This window comes from Haliotis rufescens, unplaced genomic scaffold, assembly GCF_023055435.1.
Source record: "Haliotis rufescens isolate VD_foot unplaced genomic scaffold, xgHalRufe1.0.p SCAF_7, whole genome shotgun sequence".
In the NCBI taxonomy this organism is placed as follows: Eukaryota; Metazoa; Mollusca; class Gastropoda; order Lepetellida; family Haliotidae; genus Haliotis; species Haliotis rufescens.
In genome coordinates this window covers 13,583,617-13,605,093 of record NW_025964361.1, presented here as the reverse complement: position 1 = coordinate 13,605,093, position 21,477 = coordinate 13,583,617, and the positions used below count along the sequence as shown (strand labels likewise).

At 40.7% G+C, this 21,477-nt stretch overlaps 1 protein-coding gene across 12 annotated transcripts; it reads left to right on the top strand.

Moving 5' to 3' along the window:
- Positions 1 to 5,240: 5,240 nt before the first annotated feature.
- LOC124141863 (SPRY domain-containing protein 3-like) lies at positions 5,241 to 21,371 on the top strand. Of its 12 annotated transcripts, none has more exons than XM_046510026.2 (17): positions 5,241 to 5,341; positions 7,135 to 7,244; positions 8,203 to 8,288; positions 8,540 to 8,660; positions 9,567 to 9,687; positions 9,885 to 10,004; positions 10,448 to 10,530; positions 11,241 to 11,326; positions 11,801 to 11,921; positions 13,246 to 13,366; positions 14,328 to 14,450; positions 15,446 to 15,555; positions 15,851 to 15,948; positions 16,916 to 17,036; positions 17,791 to 17,911; positions 19,277 to 19,420; positions 19,809 to 21,371. In XM_046510026.2, the coding sequence occupies exons 2-17, from the start codon at positions 7,138 to 7,140 to the stop codon at positions 19,989 to 19,991; spliced, it is 1,866 nt and encodes a 621-aa protein (XP_046365982.2). In that variant the 5' UTR covers positions 5,241 to 5,341; positions 7,135 to 7,137; the 3' UTR covers positions 19,992 to 21,371. The 12 variants fall into 12 exon arrangements, with proteins under 12 accessions (XP_046365982.2, XP_046365984.2, XP_046365981.2 ...); XM_046510028.2 differs by having other exon boundaries at positions 5,247 to 5,333; positions 7,158 to 7,244; XM_046510025.2 differs by having other exon boundaries at positions 5,253 to 5,333.
- The last annotated feature ends 106 nt before the right edge of the window (positions 21,372 to 21,477 follow it).

Genomic DNA, 21,477 nt, shown 5'->3' with positions numbered 1-21,477 from the left:
TGATATTAGTTTGCCGTGATTATCTAGTTTATCTCCCGTGCCCCAGGAAGGGTGGTGGGCGTTGAAGTTTCCTAGAAAGATGGTAGATTTGTTGCCTATCTTTGTGAGTATGTTTAGATCCTCCGGTTGGATTTTCTGTTGTTGCCAGTGGTAGATGTTTATGATGTTTATTTTTTGGTTTTTAAGGGTGATTTGGATACCATTGGCTTCTAGGTTTGGGGTGTTTATTTTGATTTCCTCGTAGCTTATGTCTTCTCTAATTAGTATTAGTAGGCCACCTGATGCTCTTATTATTTTGGTTTTAGGTCGATCATGTCTGACTATGTTGTAGTTTGGTAGGTGAAATTTGGATTTATTGGAGAATTTAGTTTCCTGGATGCACGCTATGTGTGGTCCTTGTTTTAGTTTAGTTTAGTGAGGACATAAGTGTCCTTTAAATGTTATGTACCCTACGGAGTTGGCCTTCCACCCTGGCTGCCTGTGGGCGGGGTAGTGTCTGTCACATACTCCTATAGCTATGTAGCAGTGCCTGCCGGTGTCACGAAATATATTCGCCCCCAGAATAGAATCTCCCCCCGGCGAATTTATACCGGTACAGTTCCGCCCCTCTCGAAATAAACTCTCCCCCACCCTACGAAATAAAATCTCCCCCAGAATATTTCCTCCCCCGGTCGTTTTATAAAATACTTGCCATGCAGTTCAATAGTTGCCAAACACTTCTGATAGAGACGATGTTACGAATGTGGAGTGAAAAGGGCTTTTCTGTTTTCTTTAACTACCGCAATATGAGACAATAAAGTGGAATATAGGTAGATATAATATTAGTCGTTAGATATAAAGAATGTTTAGTAACTTAAGAAGTTCAAGGACAGTTATTAACACGTGTCGTGTCAGCCCTATGACATTCGCGATTGTCTACTTCCAGAAAACATCCTGTGTTGGTTTAACATGAATTAGTAAAGGTTAATTAGGGATGCCCATAACGTTAATTAATGAAAGACAAGTAGTCAAAACACTGTCCTGCCCAGGACATCACACCCCTACACGCTAAGGTCGGTGAGAAACATTCTCATAAAAAAAAACACACAGTCAAGACTGTAGCTCGTAAACACCCCTTACTTACCCCAATATCCCAAAGAATAACAAACTACCTAAATGAACACCAAATTAAAAATCTTAAACAAAACTGCAAACAATCAAATATCTTCACCCCTAAACTTAAAATACCCAAAATAGACACAACACTAGCTAGCCAAATAAATAAACAAACCGACCAAAACATAGCTAAAACCACCACACTAGCATACATACACCCAAATTGGCCAAATTGGTGTCACATTTACACGGAAGGATCTTCAGATCCGACCTCCAAACACACAGGTTTCGGAGTCCATACCACATAACCAACTAAAACCACACAATCCTTCCGACTCCCAAACAACCAATCAATATTCACGGCAGAACTAATGGGCATGGCCTCAGCCCTCCATAGTCAAGAATCCAAAAACCACAATAAAATCCTAATACTTACCGACTCCCTAAGTGGACTGCAAGCCCTCCAAAACAAAAATACCAAAAACCGACCTAAATTAATAAATCTAATACTTAAAAGCTCCAACGACCTAACTAACGCAGGCAAACAAATAAACTTCTTGTGGATACCCGCCCACGTATATATAGGGTAATGAAAACGCCGATAAAGCAGCTAAACTATCCCTCAAAATCCCAGAAATAAGCTTAAACTTACCAAACTCAAAATCAGAAATTAAAAGCGTAAATAAGCAAAAATATCACCAAAAAATTGCATAACCTATATCTAAACTCAAATAGCCAAATCAAAAAAGTACTCAGCAAACCACTAACCAAACCAAAAATTCTCCATCCATCAAAAAAAATCGACAGAGTAATCACTAAACTCCAAACAGGACACACCAACCTAAATAACCACCTAAACAAAATTAAAAAACATACTACAGGTAACTGCCCACACTGCAAACAACTAGAAACCCCAGAACACGCACTCATCCACTGCACACACTACCCAACACATCGAACCACATTACAAACCACCCTCAATCTAAACAAGGCTCTCACTCTAGAAGCAACCACAAAATAAACTAGAAAACTTCAAGGCCTTAGGCGTATTCTTAATCAAAACGGAACTAATAAAACGCATCTTAAAAACACTATAATCTACCAAATCAAAATTACATAAACACACAAACATCCACCATACTCAGCTCCCTTAGTTTCCTCCTCTACCCCATCAGCATCTATTCCAAATCTCAAAATTCCCAAATTCTAAATAAGCAACCCCTAAAGCCCCCTCTTGGGTTGCACACACCACTTTCGCCCCTTTCGGAAACACATTAAATGGCCTGGCCGGGCCCGTGTGCGAAATACGCATCAGTCGGAAAGCGCACGTTAAATCTCCAAAGTAAGTAAGTAAGTAAGACTGTAGATTCCCGTCGTCTAGCTACAAATCCTGTGATGTATTAAAGGTTGAAGAATTTTTAACTGAACTGTCCGAAAGTTTTTATCTAAAATGTTGGAATTGGATACAGTGATAAAGTCTTATATCAATATGTAGACTCCTAAATATTGGTTTTATGTATCAACGGAGATATGATATTTTCTTATGAAATATCGCGTAATAGTGTAATTTGCATGCTTTACCATTCATTGTACCATTCTAAACCATGTGCATGTTGTATTATCAGTCAATCGGGTGAGAAAACAGCCCAATCCTCGCTCTATAAAGGACTATGTCAATCATTTTGCAAGTTGAAATGATCCCTGATACTTTATGAATACTTTATAATAGTTTATGGAGTCAAAATCAACGCTGATTATTCATAAACTTAATGCTTCGTACTATAGGCCTGTGGCCTCTTCAGTGCTGGATAAAGATTGAAAATACATCAGTCAATCAAAGATGAAGGTAACTTTATACATCAGAGTTCTTGAGAATTAATTCATGTTTTGTTCTTAGACTAACATTTCAACCATCGATTGTGTTCACATGTAGACTCAAACTGGTATATTAAAAAAATGTATACAGACAACAACAACTGTATTAGAAACAACAAACCTTGTAGAGACTCTTGTCTCCCATCCTTTGTTTGGTATGATTATGTCTTTTAATTATTTTAGGATGGAAGGTACAGTTACCAAATAAAATATTCTGAAATATCAATTCATTATGACCTATTTCATAATCTATTTTTTAAAGTAACCCTCCTTACATTAAAGATAACTATTTAAAGAATATAGTACTTAAAGACATTGCAACAAACCGAATAATCAGGGGGGAGACTTTATACTGAGGGGGGCGCGAAATATATCCGCCCGGGGGAGATTTTATTTCAGAACAGATTCTCCGGGGGAGAATCTGTACCGGTATATAATCTCCGGGGGGTGAATTTGTACGGGGGAGAGTTTATACCGAATTAGTACAGGGGAGAGTTTATAACGGGACACCGGATCGACTCCCCATTGTTCTCGGTGCCGTAGGTTTGGTACCTCCCAAACTGTTGACTGACATTGGGAGAGTACCCGGGTTTGCTACCAGGAATACAGCCCGTCTGACAATCTGGGTAATGCAGAAGGCTGCAGTGTTGGGGAGTCTTCACATTCTCCGAAAACTTCTGGGTGGGTTTGACTAGGCAACGCTTCCTGAGAGAAGTCCCATTCGCTGTCTGGGCTGCGTGTAGAGGGGCAAAGGCCCTGAGCTGATGATGAGCCTAACCAGCCTGACTGTGCCAAGATCACCCAAACCCTCTTTGCTGCATTTTTTTTTTAATCCGTAAATAATAATAATAATGATACTAATAATAATTGTATTACCGTCTTCGCTATGCTTGTGGTTTTGACACAGATGTCTCTACAAACCCGTTCTCTCGTTATAAATCTGCCATATTCTTCGCAAAATAGCAACGTAGACGCCATCTTGGTCGATTGAAAGACCTTAAGATTTGTTCCGGACCAATGGTTTCGATTGTAGCTTACAACGATCTAAGCCTTCAATCGCTTTGTGCAAGTGGATGGCGATTGTAGCCGAAGCCTGAGATCGCGATCTTAAGGATTTACTATATTTGTAGCGCCTAAGATCGCTTTGAGCAAGTGTTTAATCTGTGTCTTATGTGTATGTAGGCATGTGATTTCTGTTTGTGAATTCTGTGGACGAGTGATCTGCTCTTCGGTCCGCAGTGAGTGAGGTAACCGCCACTTTGATCAGTATTTTCGTTAAATCACGGCGTGTGAGACTAGTGTGGGAGGAAAGCCCGAAGTGATGCAGGTCTTAGGAAAATGTGAGCGTATCCAGCCCCACCGATGGCACCCGTCACAAATACATGCAAAGGCCAGTCAACCGTTCACCTAACAAAAACACGGAAACATGATGGTATAAACACAGTGATGCCAGTCCTCACTACTGCCGAGCACAAGAGACATTTTGTCCACCAAAGACATGGACGTGTATCAATAATATGTTCCAATTCCTTCAGGCAATGTATGTCAAACATTCGGCAAAATTATTAGTAAGAACGTTTAGACTCTCAAATAGGTATATATTATAACACATCACCCTTCCCATCATTGATAATCCTTCTAATTATAAAATAAAGAGCTATGAAATCAGAAGCTCTAACATAGTTTAGCATTATATATTTTAATGGGCATGTTGGGTTTCCTTTTCATAACTGGGTCATATTTGCTCGGATTACCGATCACAAAATTTGAAAATTCAAAAAACGTAATCTTCAAGTAATACATCATTTACAAACGTTGTGAATACATGTGCGATGATTACATGCAGTTTACCTATAAAGTGTTGAGTTAACCTTGACTTTGTATCTTATAAAATATGTTATGTAACTCCGTTGTATATGGGCCTATGGCTTTTCATACAATAAAGAATTGAAATTGAAAATTGATGTTATAGTAAGGAAGCGGAACATGTATTAGTCTATTCTCACATTATTCGAGATCACAACAGGTACCCAGCTTCTCATTTGCGGATCAGGTACAACTTTCAAGATTCAAGATGCATTTAATTCTCATACAACAGACCTTTCAACAGTGGTACATCAGCCATCGTATACAAATAAAAAAATACATGCATACACAGTCGAGATAACAAATGCAAATTAATATCTTATAACCCCAAAGAACTGGGAATCGATCGCAATGTCATTCGTCACCACAGCCTTGGACACTTTGTCAGCGACCCTGCTAGAGTTGCGTCCCTTGAAATGTACACTGAATACTGAATACACGACAACATTCAAAGCACAGCATATGGTCAAGTCGAAACATTAGCGACGGTAAATGACGTAAGTAGGTGAGGAAAGCCGATGAACATTGTACGTCTGTCCACAATTCAATTCATTAGTCTCGCTCATGAAATCTTGGTGTATATACAAATATTTCACGTATTCCAACGTTTACCAAAATCAGGTGTCAAGAAAATACTTGCATGCATGATATTGACATGTTTCCATTGAAACTGTAGGATTGTAGTACTCCTGTTTATTCATTCCCTCTCTGACACACACACACACACACTTGCACATATATTATGACCCGAAAGCGAAAGTAAACCGCAATGGAAAACTGTACGAGTAGTGTGAAAAGAGTAATTGAATTAGATACCTGTGCATAAAGCCAATCGGTTGGTGTCATAATATTTTATGTGACACCGTGGAAGATGTACCGTGTTTCTCATGCAGTGGTAATGAAAACAGAAAGAAATAGCGTGCATTCGAAAGAATAACAAACGATGTTGCGCAGCGACTGCTGGATGACAATGAAATCGTTTATATAGGGGGAAAAATACATGGGTAGAATAAAAGAGTGACGTCACAAGAAAAATATATAATTCTATAACGCGGTTGTGATATAGGCGACAATCATTTCTCACATGTGAATACTTCCTTGTTCTAAAAATAGGAAGGAAAGCTGAGTCGCGTCGCTGATATACTGTCAGAACACTGCAGCTGATATGATTCTGTAATGACTTTGGCAGCTACAACAAACACTCGGCTTTCCGGGGAAAGGGTGTATTCTCTCATTACATGCAAATACACTCCGTCAAGTGCAGTCGGCAGCCATGTGGTCTGCTTGCGCACAACACACACACACACACACACACACACTCCGGCGCTGTTACACGTGCGCACTCATTTATCTAGAGACATCGTATGGATGAAGCGAGTGACTGGTTATATGATACTAAAACGCTACAGATTCGTAATGTTTACTCCAACTGAAGACTTAGATGGAGTGTTGTGATATATAACAGATACCTTTCAACGGTATGAGGTATGTCGCATAGAGCCAACATAGAGACGGACATATCACAGCGGGTGTAATAACACAGACCCGTATTACACCCCCTTGCCGGGCTAATAATTATGGCTTGTCAATGGATTTTCAATGGGCGATCCATATCAGCCGGGGATAAGACATTAGAGTTACGTCCCTTAGTGTGTCGTGTGCACGACTGCTCGACTGCCGTGTCTTCTCAAACAAGGCGAAAATGTATTCACCTTCACTTGCAAATAGAAAGTCTTACATGTTGAGATGTATAACATAAAGGTTATAATAAGGAACGAGGGTTTCTTACGCCAAATAATCTCCATTTCATCCTATTTTCAGCAAAGTAATGATATTTGTTCATACCCTAAAACTATACAGTTTTGAAGCAGGCGTTAGATTTTATAACGGGGTCGCGCTATAGGCGTATGGTAACGTGTTCTAAACACAGCTCGGGCTCTCGAGGAAAACCACGTCATGTCATACTGTCATTAATACCCTGTCGCCGACATGTCTCGGAATATATACATGTACACTGAACTTGCTGGGGTATATTGCTGTACACAATATGTAAGCCTCTTCTCTTTCGGGGTTTATCTTTTAACATATATGATTACATATTGCATACATAGCATTTACGAATGTGACAAAAACAGATGAATTTCCATATCGTAATCAAGCGAAACTACTTCATTTATGTAAGTATATTGTGTGTGTGTCTTTACTTTTGGTCGCCTCCACAATGAAGTGTATTTTTGCACTTCATTAAAACAGTAAACTTTTATTTCATCTTCACATTGGTATTTATTATCTGACAAGGATATGTATTGCTGCCCTTCAAGCTCTGTTGACAAAATGGCCGCACACATTGTCTATCACAGCCTGCACTGCCGAGAGATGACAGTCGACCAACGGACGGGAGAACTGAAGTATGTAACAACAAAGGTTATCTGTTATAACCCTCTTTGTGAACGAGTTTGGTTTTATATCACATCAGGGGAAACTTGAAAAGGAATTCACATATTGTACCCATGTAGGGTTAGACCTCTGGTCTCCGGTGCGACGAACAAACACGGTAGCGAGTCGGACTACCCACTCCACACACACATACCCACCCCTCACCCCGCTTTTTCCTTTAGCAACCAATTCCACACACGTTTTGTAACTTGACATGCAGTGATCTGGACTTAGTCTTGTTACTGTGCATATATTTTACTCAGGCGTCACTTGAATGGAGTTCTATACATTGTGAGTCAGTCATGTATAGCAGCGATGTGTTCGTGATCAGGTCGGCCATTCTTTCTCATGGTATTATTCATATTATCATTATTATTATTATTATTAATATATATTTATTATTATTATTATTATTATTATTATGTACAGATTTTAAAAATGCAGCAAAGAGGGTTTGGGTGATCCTCGTACAGTCAGGCTGGTTAGGCTCATCATCGGCTCAGGGTCCTTGCCCCCTCTACAGGCAGCCCAGACAGCGAATGGGACTTCTCCCAGGAAGCGCTGCCTAGTCAAACCCACTTAGAATTTTTCGGAGAATGTGAAGACTCCCCAACACTGCAGCCTTCTGCATTACCCAGATTGTCAGAAGGGCTGTATTCCTGGTAGCAAACCCGGGTACTCTCCCAATATCAGTCAACAGATTGGGAGGTAGCAAACCTACGGCGCCGAGAACAATGGGGAATCGGACAACTTGGTACTTGGGATGCAAGCGTGACATTTCGAACGCGAGGTCTGCATATTTGCCATGTTTTTTCCTGAATCTTGGCAATCACATTAGTGTCAAAAGGGAGAGAAAATTCAATAATATAAATAATTTCATTGGATTTATTATTATTATTATTATTATTATTATTATTATTATTATTACAGATACGAAACTGCTTCACCAGACTTACCAGTGGCTCAGTTTATTGGACCGAAGCCGTTGACACCAGCGAGTAACAGGTTTTCAATAGGTATTATAAAATAATGGTAATATTACCATCTGTGTACGATACAATGCATCATAGTGTATTGGGGTGACACGCAAATAGATATCCTTTGGTGACCAAAATTGGATATGTAATTATTGATCACAACTTTGTATTGTTACAGGCTTTAATTTGTAATAACATGGATGAGTTAACAACAAACAAATATAAGGCACACATAACAACTTGGTCTACTTAAAAACCTCCGATTACTACTGCTGTGTATTCCTCTTCAGAGATCGCCAATCCCGGCATGCACTGCTACATAGCTATAGGAGTGTGTAACAGACACTACCCCGCCCACAGGCAGCCAGGGTGGGAGGCCAACTCCGTGGGGTACCACGCAGACGACGGAGGGTGAGGAAATAACATAACATGTATAAGAACTAAATTGGGTACGACTAACGGCACACTTATGTCCTCACATGTGTATGGCCGTCGTCAACAATGTTAACAGTATCACATCGTTTAAGGTGTAAAGTATACATTACTTAACATGTTGATACGATGCCATAGACATAGAAGCCTCATAACCAGAAGACAAACGTCTCTTGCAGGAGGTAGGAGTGACCCAGTCTGTTTAAGTGTCATGAATTGCTGTGCAGACTTGCAACTCTAAGTCCGACGATCGTGGGTTGGAATCCCAGATTTGCACTATTCGTGATTCTTAACTGTTTTCAAATATTTTACTCGTATTCGATGTCTCGTAGTAAAACATCTGACAAACCCTGAATTTGGAGGTTTTGTTAGGTGAACCTGTAGCTGGTTTCAAATCCAATGTCAGCTTTCCGACACTAAGCTTTCAAGTTTCAAGCGCAGTTTCTGTCCAGCAATAGAATGCCCACACAAAGCACAAACGACAATACACCCTTTGTTACCTAACACTCAGAAACAACAAGGTATTAGTTCACCAAATTCGTAACTACCCATTTGAGTTCGTTACAGCTACAGCGAGATACAACTATCAGGCATGACGCTCCGGATGTTGCGCTCGTATTGCCGATACTTTAGTGGCTTCAACGCTGCTTGATTGCCCCGAAAACTCAACTGACGTGACACCATGCGGTGGCTTTGTCAGAAAGGTATTGAATTGGTAAAATATCTGCTTTTAACGTGACTGGATTTGTCCGAACCAGAACCTGCACGCGGGTTTAACAAAAGTGGTAAATCACTGTATTGGCGCTCCTCCCACGGGAAACGCACCATGGTATCGAACATAGACAGTTGAACTTATATTGTTGAATGGCGTGCTCTTGTCGTCAGGATCTATGTGGCTACTGGGTTTCCCCGGCACACGTTTGGAAGAGTCAGTGTTGGAGAAGTAATGGCCTGTTCACTGAACATGTCCAAAAACACTGTCACATTTTACAGAAACGAAAGAGCGGTAAGTGACCTAAAATTTCAGATTCTACTCCGATGTCATAAGCCAGAAAATTATATTTAATATGCATGTTGCTTTTAGTTTATACTTACTACACGATAATTTATGTTACATTTTTTAAACATAAACATATGCACCTACTATGAAAGACATGTAGCCATATTTTAATTATTTCCATCATGAATCTGTTGACATTTCAGATCTACACGTCTCCTCCTCTGGCCGCCCCTCCCGGGGGGTTCTACCCCGTTGTTGGCCTCCACTCACACGGCGAGATGGTCACCCTCCTGGAAGTAGAACCGTGGACGCCAGATGTCAAGGTAATTGTTCACATACTGTACATAATTGTTTATTGTTTTATTGTTAATGTTTCTTTATTTTTATGAAGACGGGTCGTTAAGCATGTTGTATGCTGGATGTAATCCAGGTCCAATCGTTTCGACTGTTATCCGTGACATGTGTGTTTAAGCAATTGATATGTGTATTATATAATTCACGTTGATACAAATCATTAAATGTTCGAACGACTTGAATCGAACATACCAGTACTGTCATTTTGGGCTGAAGATAGTCACTGTTAAAGGCTTGAAGGATGAAATTAAATATGCCGTTTTGGTCTTTCAATCCATTATCTATGTCGCATACAATGACATGTTTATTAATGATCCGATTGACACGAGTGACCTTAGTCACTTAAAACTACGTCAGTGTGTCAAGATGCAGTTCCGTGTTATCAAAATGATTTCCTGATTTAACGTGACAGACGCCTCTGCGATCAGACGACGTGACCTATCATTCCTTGTTCTGTCGAGAAGCAAAGGTGTCACATTCATCAGGGACAGTGAGGTGGGTGTGGTCGCTGACATAGTAAACTGAATTGGAGTCTACGTGGCTCTCTGGTTAATGACAAGCTGTTGTTTCAAATGATTGGAAACACAGAAATCTTTTCTTGATAACAGTGAAGTTGTCTAGCTCACAATTGTGAGAGTTAACAAAGAAAGAGAATCAATGATAACTATAGTATTTTACATTTTCCATAAACGTTATGTCTTTATCACATATGCGGGGTTATTGAGTATTTAATGCTCGGAAATTTTAAACCGACGGCGTTAACGCCTTACAAAACAAATTGCATGACGTCTTCTATGTGAACATGGAGTTTGAGCTGTACTTGTCACAAGATAAAACTGTATCATATATACTAGTGTCTGTCTAAAACTCTGTGTCTCTTGAGGCGGTGGGGTAGCCCAGTGGTTAAAGCGTTCGCTCATCACGCCGAAGACCCGGGTTCGATTTCCCATATGGGTGCAATAATTGAAGCCCATTTCCGGTGTCCCCCGCCTAGATATTGCAGGAATATTGCTAAAAGCGGCGTAAAATCATACTTACTCACTCACCCTATGTCTCTTGAGCGAATTCATTCTCATGATTAGATACAACATATATTTGGCCTATGGTAATATCAAAACCATGAATGTTGAAAACATTTTATATGTCACGAGTCACATGAAACATATCATGTATATTATCTGTAGTCATCGATGTCGTTATTCCAGCTACGACTCCATGTCGCCCGACATCCCTGTTGGTCAGTTTGTGTCCGAGTGTCCACTCTCACCTACCTGCAACAAGTTCTCCTTTGGTAAAGATACAATATCCAACTATGTTGCGACCAATTTGGTACTATGTGACCATGAACACATTGACTACTGATTATGCCATGAAATACCCGTCTTTCACGACCGAGAATGAGACTGACTTAGAGGTCGTGAACCGACTTATAAACCGACATCTTCTAAGATAAAAATACCTATACCCTCGGTTTAAAATAGGCTGGCTAACGCTTATATATTAAATGTATTTCACGTGCACTATTCACGTGCACGAACAGTATTGCACGTGCACCAGCGACCCGCGCTGTCACAAGCCATGTGCTCTGGTGACCTTCACCTCATCATGGGATGATGTCACCGGAGGTTTAGAATGATTTCCGTAAATACGTGATACACCAAACACGAAGAATATATATAATATATACTATGTAAAAGAAGAACATTTGCTGTTGATCACATTATCATTATAACATTTGTATCAGAAATATTTCGTATTTACACAGAAATCGTCAACCAAGGACAAATGTGCTACATATCTATCGGAGTGTGTCACCGCCGTTACCCAGGCAACAGACAACCAGGATGGCTGCCCAACTCAATAGCATATCATGCGGACGACGGCGGGTATTGTAATTTCAACACCTTTTGCAGCAGCATTTCTATTTTGTTATCTAGATATTGATATAATCAGCTAGATACCTACAACATAGATTAAGGAAGTGACTTGGATTAAGCTCCACTGTATTTTAGTTACATCACGGCGTTCAAATTAATGAGGAAATCCCAAAGTAGCATAGGTCGTACATTCGTGTATACACATGTAGTGGAAGTGTTTCTCTTCCATGGTAAGAGGGGCGGTCGGGTAGCCTCGTGGTTAAAGCCTTCGCTTGCCACGCCGAAGACCCCCGACATTGGTACAATGTCCGAAGCCCATTTCTGGTGACCCCTGCCGTGATATTGCTGGAATATTGCTAAAAACGGCGTAAAATCAAACTCACTCACTCACTCACTCCATGGTAAGACCACCAAGGAAGTGAGCAGTATTCCAGTTTTAGCATGTCTTGTCCGCTTGATATTGATGCAGGTCTAACACGTTTACTTTTTCTGGGACCCGTGAAAATCCGGGTTAGAATAGGTCTTCAGCAACCCATGCTTGCAGTAAAAGGTGACTATGCTTGTTATAAGAAGTGACGGGATCGGGTGGTCAGGCTCGCTGACATAGTTGATGCATGTCATCATATCCCAATTGCGTGGATCGATGCTCATGATGTCAATCACTGGATTGTCTGGTCCAGATTCGATTATGTACAGACCGCTGTCATATAGCTGGAGTATTGCTGAGTGCGTTAAACAAACAAACAAACAAAACTTTTTTCTGGGATCCCTGAAGATCCGGGTTAGAATAAGTCTTCAGCAACTTATGCTTGCCGTAAAAGATGACTATGCTTGTTATAAGAGTGGTGTTGATTCGACGAAAAGAAAAGAAAATGTTATCCCAAATATTACATTCGTTACATTGACCACTTTCTGAATGGCATTGTGCGTCACATAAGATTCTTGGACTAAACGATGCACGGCATATTAGGACGAATGGGCTACAAGTGCCCGTGAAGAACGTACACTTCCCATGCCTACATATACAATGTTTTGAATAACTTGCATACATAACAAAAAAAACATTTCCCTACATTTAACATACAGTGGGTTTTAATCAGGGAATATCGGTATATCAAACAACTGTGATGCACACGCGTTATCGGACATGGATAGATAAAGACCTATAACGTCAGAGTATGTAGAGGCAACGAATCTGTTTTTGAATGTTATTAACGTGGAATATATTCTTCAAGCGTATCATTGATTTCCCCTAAAATATGACGACTTGTTCAAGAGAAGATTAACTACAAATGAAAGCACAATTATGCATTCATATTCTCCCTGTTTCTAGAATATACCATGGCAATGGTCAGCCATCACGTCACGCTTCCAGAGCCCGAGTCGGAGACACCATGTCGTGTGAGGTGGACTTCCAAGCGAAGATTGTTATATTCAGCCTTAACGATGTTGTAGTGAGTTGATCTAATACATCGATGTCCCCAGTCTAGATTTGTATATTTGATGATACGAGACATGTTGTATCTGTGTAGTGTGAACTGTTCATGTGTATGCGGGTGTACGAACTATGTGAATTTTGTCTACAGAAGTACTGTTTCTGTTTGCTTGGCCTGTGTGTGATTAAACTGTGACTTATGTGTATGTAGGCATGTGATTTCTGTTTGTGAATTCTGGGGACGAGTGATCTGCTCCTTCGTCTGCAGGCGTATGATTTGCATCTGGAGGCATCTTACATGTGTCTGCAAATGTGCAACCCTGTGTCTGCCGGTTTATAAGATCTCTGTCTGCAGGCGTGCCATCTGTGGGCGTGTGATCCCTGTTTTCAGGCGTGCCATCTGTGTCTGTGGGCGTGTGATCTCTGTTTACAGGCTAGTCATCTGTGTCTGAGGGCGAGACATCAGTGTCTGTGGGTGTGCCACCTGTGTCTGAGGGCGAGACATCAGTGTCTGTGGGTGTGCCACCTGTGTGTGAGGGCGAGACATCAGTGTCTGTGGGTGTGCCACCTGTGTCTGAGGGCGAGACATCAGTGTCTGTGGGTGTGCCACCTGTGTGTGAGGGCGAGACATCAGTGTCTGTGGGTGTGCCACCTGTGTGTGAGGGCGAGACATCAGTGTCTGTGGGTGTGCCACCTGTGTCTGAGGGCGAGACATCAGTGTCTGTGGGTGTGCCACCTGTGTCTGAGGGCGAGACATCAGTGTCTGTGGATGTGCCACCTGTGTGTGCTCTCTGCAGACATGTCTGCTGGGTATACGTGTGTAAAGGCTGCTGTACCTGCATGTGAATCTGTTTCTGCTGTGTAAGTGTGCCTGCGAGTGTATGATCTGTGTCTGTGGGCGCATGATCTGAGTCTGCTGTGAAATGTATGTGTCTGCTTCTATCTAGGACCTGTATCTGGTGTGTCTGTTGTGTCTGTAGGTGTACAGGAGCCCCGCCCTCAGGCTCCCTCCGGGAGGGTTCCACGCTGCAATCGGGTTCCACTCCCACGGGGAGTCAGTCTGTCTACTGGAGATGGAGCCATGGAGATCTGCTACAAACCAGGTACTGTCTTCACGCTTTACAAAAACATTCGATACACATCGATGTCTAAGAACACGGTATGTATGCTGTAGACGGGGCCTGGCCATGGTAGACGGTGGTTGCGCATTACGCTGGGTGTCAAAGTAATTATATTTGCTGTTTCTGTGGATATACTGAGACTGAAGGGTGGCTTGTGCTACTGATCTGCTTTAATCACACGCTCTGTTAAAACTAAAAAAAATAATCGACATAACGACACCGAATACAAAAGTGATGTGAGTGCATACTAGTTGTCACGTGCCGCGTGGCCAAAATGTCGTTTCGTCGCATTGTCACACTATGGTTGACTTTCACACTTTCTGCTTTGTTTTGCCCGGGCGAAAATGCGACAACACGACAATATCTCTTCTAGGATTCTATAAAAAAGATACTACGGTCAGGTCATAACACTCGTTTGCACTTGTAACACACAAGATTAATTTCACTGATGTGTATGTATGATGATTTGGAGAACAATTTCCAAATAGGCAGCATATTTTAGTTTATTTCCTCACTTTAAATAAGGAGTTACGTTTTCGAAAGGGCCTGGCATGAGCAATCTATGTTTATCTTATGAGGCTACTAAATAGATCGTATGGTCAGGTTCATTGGGTGACATCGTACCCGACGGCGCTGGATGTTGTTCATTATATCAATCACTAGTTTGTCTTGTCCATACTACGAATATTTACTGGCCACAGTCATATAGCTGAGATATTGCTTAGTGTTGCGTTAAACTACATTATAATGTCTGTTAAGCCTGATAATAGGCAACATTTGGTGCTGATAGGCCGTTGTGGCCTTTTACGAATGCAATGATAAATGCAATTATTGTTGTTTTTCTTACAAAGCACACACATATTTCAGTGTTCTTTAGATTCGTGTACGTACTTTTGGAATTGTTTTTTTTATATATTGTTCCATGTTCGCATATATTTCATTTATAATCCGAGTGGGAAATGCTTGCTGATCCCAAGTATTTGCAGGTGTCTCGTATTCAAGTTGAAGAATTAAGAGCAGTTCAAGAGCAGTACCATTATTCGGTGTGCCGGGATGCTACACTCAATCAACACAACGGTGTTTTGAGGTAATAATATTAATCATCAATTGCATTACATGTATGAAATTTAAAATTTGTACCAGAAAATAATTTTGTCTCAGACTGGAAGTCGTGAAAACCTGATTGCTGGTCCCCAAACAATTGGAGAGCCAACGTGTACACATGCCATTGAAGCAGCGACCCACAACCTCAGCCTCGTCACACAATCCTCCCTATATTGTCCGTTACGAATTGATAACATCTTTTGTTTTCATTTAAATATGTATAGCTTCAACCGTCAACAATTTGTCACATATATATTTTTTATTGAAGACAAATACAGTTTCAGCTACACTGGAGATGGTGATGATGATGATGTCCCCGTGGCTCTCCTACTCTCCAAGCGCCCCATGACCCCAGATGTCAATACGTTCTCTATTGGTAAGTGCTTCCTATATATAATGAAGTCTCCGGACTAGCAGATGTTTGGCTCGCCTGGACAAGATCTGAGATATTGATGTCGAGAATCGCTTCAGTTATGATTTATGTTCTGGACCCGTTGTATCAAACTGTAATGATACATCAACGCGACCTAGTACCTCCATTAACTAACGTGCCATTAAATTCGGTTGTACATTCTTACATTCCCGATTTATTAACATAATGGGGGTTTTAGGGAACCTTTAACCTGTCACTATAATCCTGTACAAGCGCTTGTGCAGATGTATAGATGAACTCCCTAACTTAGTGACACGATAATGGAAATATTATACAATATATTACACACAAAGCTTCATAGGTTAATGCTAGTATACTTACAGCGTTGTACAACACACCTTAAAGCTGCGGCGTACCTTTAACTAATGAAACAAAGGAAGTCATGAACTATTAGGTTAATCTTAACCAATCATTTAAATACTCTCCTTCCTTTCAGTACTCAACGGATACCAGCGAAGTTATTTGACGCATGCAAAATACTTTAGTCGTGTTTGTGATACATTGATTAAAAGAGAATACGAAAGAGAAGACGGTCTCATTGTTGAGTAAAACCAGTAAGACACGAATACGATACATGAAATGGTATTTTCTCTATTACAAAATGTCGCCTAGAGGTCTACGGTTTTCCATGATTACAATGACAGGCTGTGGAACACAGGATGCCATTTTTACCCATGTGGTTCGTAGTTAACTGTACATGTACTATCTCTGTAATAAATATTGATAAGCATGTACAAGTATATATAATACTGATAGGTTGTTTTAATTGTCCACATAAACATTATGTATCAACAAACTAATTGATAACTTCCCGCTGTACGCTTCTTAACATCCTCACAGAAAACGCCTTTCGATCACTCAAAATAATATCTGAATTCTAAGATCATTTTTTCTCATTGTATCCTTTCAGAAATCCTAAATGAAGGAAGAGAATGCTATATCGCAGTTGGACTGTGCCCACAACACTACCCCCCTGAGCGACTTCCTGGCTGGGAGAGACACTCCATCGGCTACCATGCTGATGATGGAGGGTGAGTTTATAATAGTGTCGATGATTGTGTTGAAGGTGCCCTTGTCACTTTATGAAAACGTCATTGCTGACTAACGTTGTGAAAGTGATGTCTCATGGTTGATAAATGTTCGATGTCACTGGAGAGGTCTTCATTGGTAGATGATGAAGGTTGTTTATATCAAACGTCAACGTCTAAGATCTCGATTATTCGGCGAAACAGATCCACTGGTCGTAAAAGGCAAAATAGCGGTGTACATTATATGATGATCACCTGAAAATCAATGGTGATACCAGATGTACGCGAAAGATGTAGATGTACACGTGTTCTGCCCTACCGGTAGCACCAGGCATTCACACAAGGCGTTCATTTATCACCCAGAAGCCTCTAGTTCCATTCATCACATGGGAACATTGAAATTAACTTAACACATTCTTTGACGTCACAGTAATATTGCTAATACCGGCGTGAAACCACATTCACTCACTAGCCATCAACATTCTTCGCTTTCCCTCGGGATTCGGGTAAATGCAAGTATGTATTATTGGGCGGCAGATTCGTTATATACGATAAGTCATGAAATACACATGTTCTGCAAGACACAGCACCAATTATTAAGTCTCTTGTACTTAGTATTTTTATTTTCAAAGTTTCGTTTTGAGTCCCATAGAAAATGTGCGACTCACATTCCGGCCGATCAAATTACAACACTGTCGATGTAATACACTGGATATTCCAGGATGTGTACGAAAATGTTTGTCGTTGTGTATTTCAGTGTGTTCGTAGCGTCAGGCCTTCCGGTAGAGGTTGTCCCTGCAGCTCGACAAGGTGCTACCATGACATGTCAGTTCAACTTCTCAACCAATACAGCAACATTTCTTCTCAATGGAGAAAAGGTAGCTTATCAACAACTTGAATGCACCTACCGCTTACCGTGACATCTTGATATTGTGTATATCTTAAATATATCTTGATATTAGTTTTATTTGTACTCACATACACATGATCGACGAATCTGGCATCGTGAATATTGGCAACCAGGTTCTTGTCTTTATTACATGAACATAAGTCAAGTATATACCTACTCATGACGAAGGGCGGCGAGTTAGCATCGTAGATACATTAAAGGGTTCACTCGTCACATCGAAGATTCGGGTACATGAGCATAATGTGTGAAGTCCATTTCTGGTGTCCACCGCCGTAATATTGCTGGAATATTGCAGAAGGCGTCTCAGAGTATATCGATACCCGGAATTGGTTTTTCATTTACAATGCCTGTCACGCATATTTCCAAATTGAACACGCGTGAAGATCAGAAGTAGAATAGGTCTTCAGCAAACCATGCTTACCGTAAAAGGCGTCTATGCTTGTCGTAAGAGGTGACTAACGGGATTGGGTGGTCAGGCTCGCTGACTTGGTTGAAGCATGTCATCGATCTTAATTGCGTGGATCGAGGCTCATGATATCAATCACTGGATTGTCTGGTCCAGACCCGATTATTTACAGACCGCCGTCATATAATAGGAATATTGCTGGATGCGGCGTAAAACAACAAATGAACCAACCAATCCAAATAATAATGCGAAAGTTGACCCAGAAGTTAGTTCGCACAATTCTGAACTGTGAAATCATTAGATGACCACACAAGATCAATAAATAATCAACAAATTATATTCAAACGCAGTCAAATAGGTGGCATCAACAATGCGTAATAGACCCTATGAAAAATTCAAAGCACACACGAATCTCTGGCATGTGTCACAGTCGAAAGTCTTGACATAGACACGTTCTAGAATCCGGAAACAGTCTCGGAAGCTGTCAGAAAGACGATATTTTCAGATAGGTACCTCACCCGCACTGGGCATATACATGAGACGCGAGTCATGTCGTAGAATGTCTCGAATCACAGTCGTCTCGATGTGAAAAACTGTGACAAACTCTTTGAATGATGTAGCTGTCCAGTTCATTGATACACAACGAAGGGATGTGACTCTGAATCATACAGCGGTAGAGTGGCAAGTAGATAGTTTACCAGCTGCCACTGCCCATCACTGACAGTAAAACCAGAAGCTCTACTGCCACAAAACACTTGATACCTACAGTTATATTAGTATTCTGGATTCACTTACTTTAGATGTCACATGATACTACTGAGCAGTGTCTTAAAAAGGTTTCAAACCTGCAGTATTGTGTAGTATCGCTTCAACATTGATTATATCTGCTTCAAAATCTAGTTGTGATTGAAAGTATTTTTCTCACAGGTGTATCAGTCTCAACCTCTCACAGTGCCCCCTGGCGGTTTCTACGCAGCTGTAGGGCTTAACTCACAAGGGGAGATAATTAGGCTGTGTGAAACTGAGCCTTGGCGAGGGAGTGAAGCACTGCCGTGTCTTGAACCAGGAGTGGTAGGTATTTGTCCCTTACCTCGGTTCGTAGATCTGGTATCAAGGTAAAACTCCATTTCTGACAGGGTAGAAGCTACACTAATGTTTGTCACAACATTTCTCAGAAAAGATAAATGATGCGATTACGTCTTAAAATGTTAATGTGAACAAATGTATTCTTACCTAACGAGAATATAACTGATCAGTTTTTTAACTGGAACATTACCTAATAATGATGAAGCACTTTGTTCAAAATAACTTGTGTGTTTATACATGTAGAAAGGACGATGTGGTAGATGGTATCTATACGCATGCTTCTCGTGATCAAATGTTGACCTCTCACCGGACAGGAGGCTGTTTACAATGTTTACTTTATCTTCATAATCACTGTCTGTCTGTCTACTTCCAGACGCCGGACGCCCAGAGTATGCCCGAGTGTACTGTGTGCGTGGACAGAGCGGTCACCCACTTCCTGATTCCCTGTGGTCACACCTTCTGTTCTGAGTGTATGGATGAGTGGGCAGCTGTCCGGAAGACCTGTCCAACATGCCGGACTCCCTACCAAGAAATGAAGCCTTTGTATTTTGGATAAATACATGTCATTTAAGAGCAAGCTGCTAGGGAGTAGTTCGGATCCTCAGATCATGAACACCTCTTCATTTCCTGAAATGAAACCTTTGTATTTTAGATGATAATGTCACTGACTAGCAAGCAGCCAGCGAGAAGCCAGAAATAATAAGACGAGGGAATCAATATCCCGGTTCCTTAAATACTCCCACTGGGGTGATCGATGTCTTGCGATAAATCTCCCCTGTTAACATGATCTGTGTTATTTAGTTGAACCTTTGTCAAGTTTCGTTTGTTGTTTAACGCCGCAATCAGCAATAATCCATCCACATGACTGCGGTCTGTAAATAATGTAATCTGAACCAGACAATCCAGTGATTGACATCATTATCCACGCAATTGGGATACAAGTATATATCACATAGGTGAAGGTTAGGCGTGTAAGATGACAACATATGTTATTGCCATCAATATTGAAATGTTTGTTTGTTTGTTTTTAACGTCGCACTCTGCGATATTCAAGCTACACGTATATGACAGCGGTTTATTAATAATCGAGTCTGGACCAAACAATCCAGTGATTGACATCATGTGCATCGATCCACGCACTTGGATACGATGACGTGATTCAACCAAGTCAGCGAACCTGACCACCCGATCCCGTTATAGTCGCCTTTTACGACAACCACGGAATCTTCACGGGACCCTTGTCTTTTTAAATTGGATGTTGTAAATGTAGGCTAAGTATCCCCATGCATCAAATGTTAATCCAGACATGTGTTAACCTGTTCGATCCACTGATGAACGGAATATATTCTACAGTCGAAAAAACGAAAACCGCGGTCGCCGTTTCCGTCAGATCTAGTGAGAGAAACTAAAGTGAATTGTCTTTAGTAGTCACGTACAAGTTCAATTAGCCATATACTGTAATCTTTTAGTTTGGAGAATCGGCGTTTTTCACGCCTACTGGTCATATTTCTGTTCTTTTGCAAGTCATGCTATAGGTTTGCAAATAAGATAAATGTCAAGTTGTCAATCCTTTAATTACTTTGCCCGGTCACTTTATATTTCGTATTCGACATGAGCCATTTCATGTGCTCCCAGAAGGGCATTTATGATTGTCTCTTCATATCTGTTATCATCTTGCTTCTTGGTGAATGCGAGACATGGTGCTGACAAAGACTCATAATCAGAACGAGTCTGGCCTTCTAACCCACGATAGGCTGATCCCGACAGAAGTAAGCGCCACTCGTGCCATCTGGAGGTAAATGACGCCAGGCTGTTATTAAAGGAATTCACTAATTATTATATCATCATATTGTATATTTCCTGATGATTATTGCTATTAAGTTTACGTCAAGCATGCTATAAATATGAATAAATACATATTATTATATACATTGTATATTGTAGTGTGGCTTTGTTTTGAATTTGATATAACTGATTAAACATGTATTTTTGTTATCGTTTTAATGCATGCACACAGTTACGATAGTTTTGATGAGCAAGAC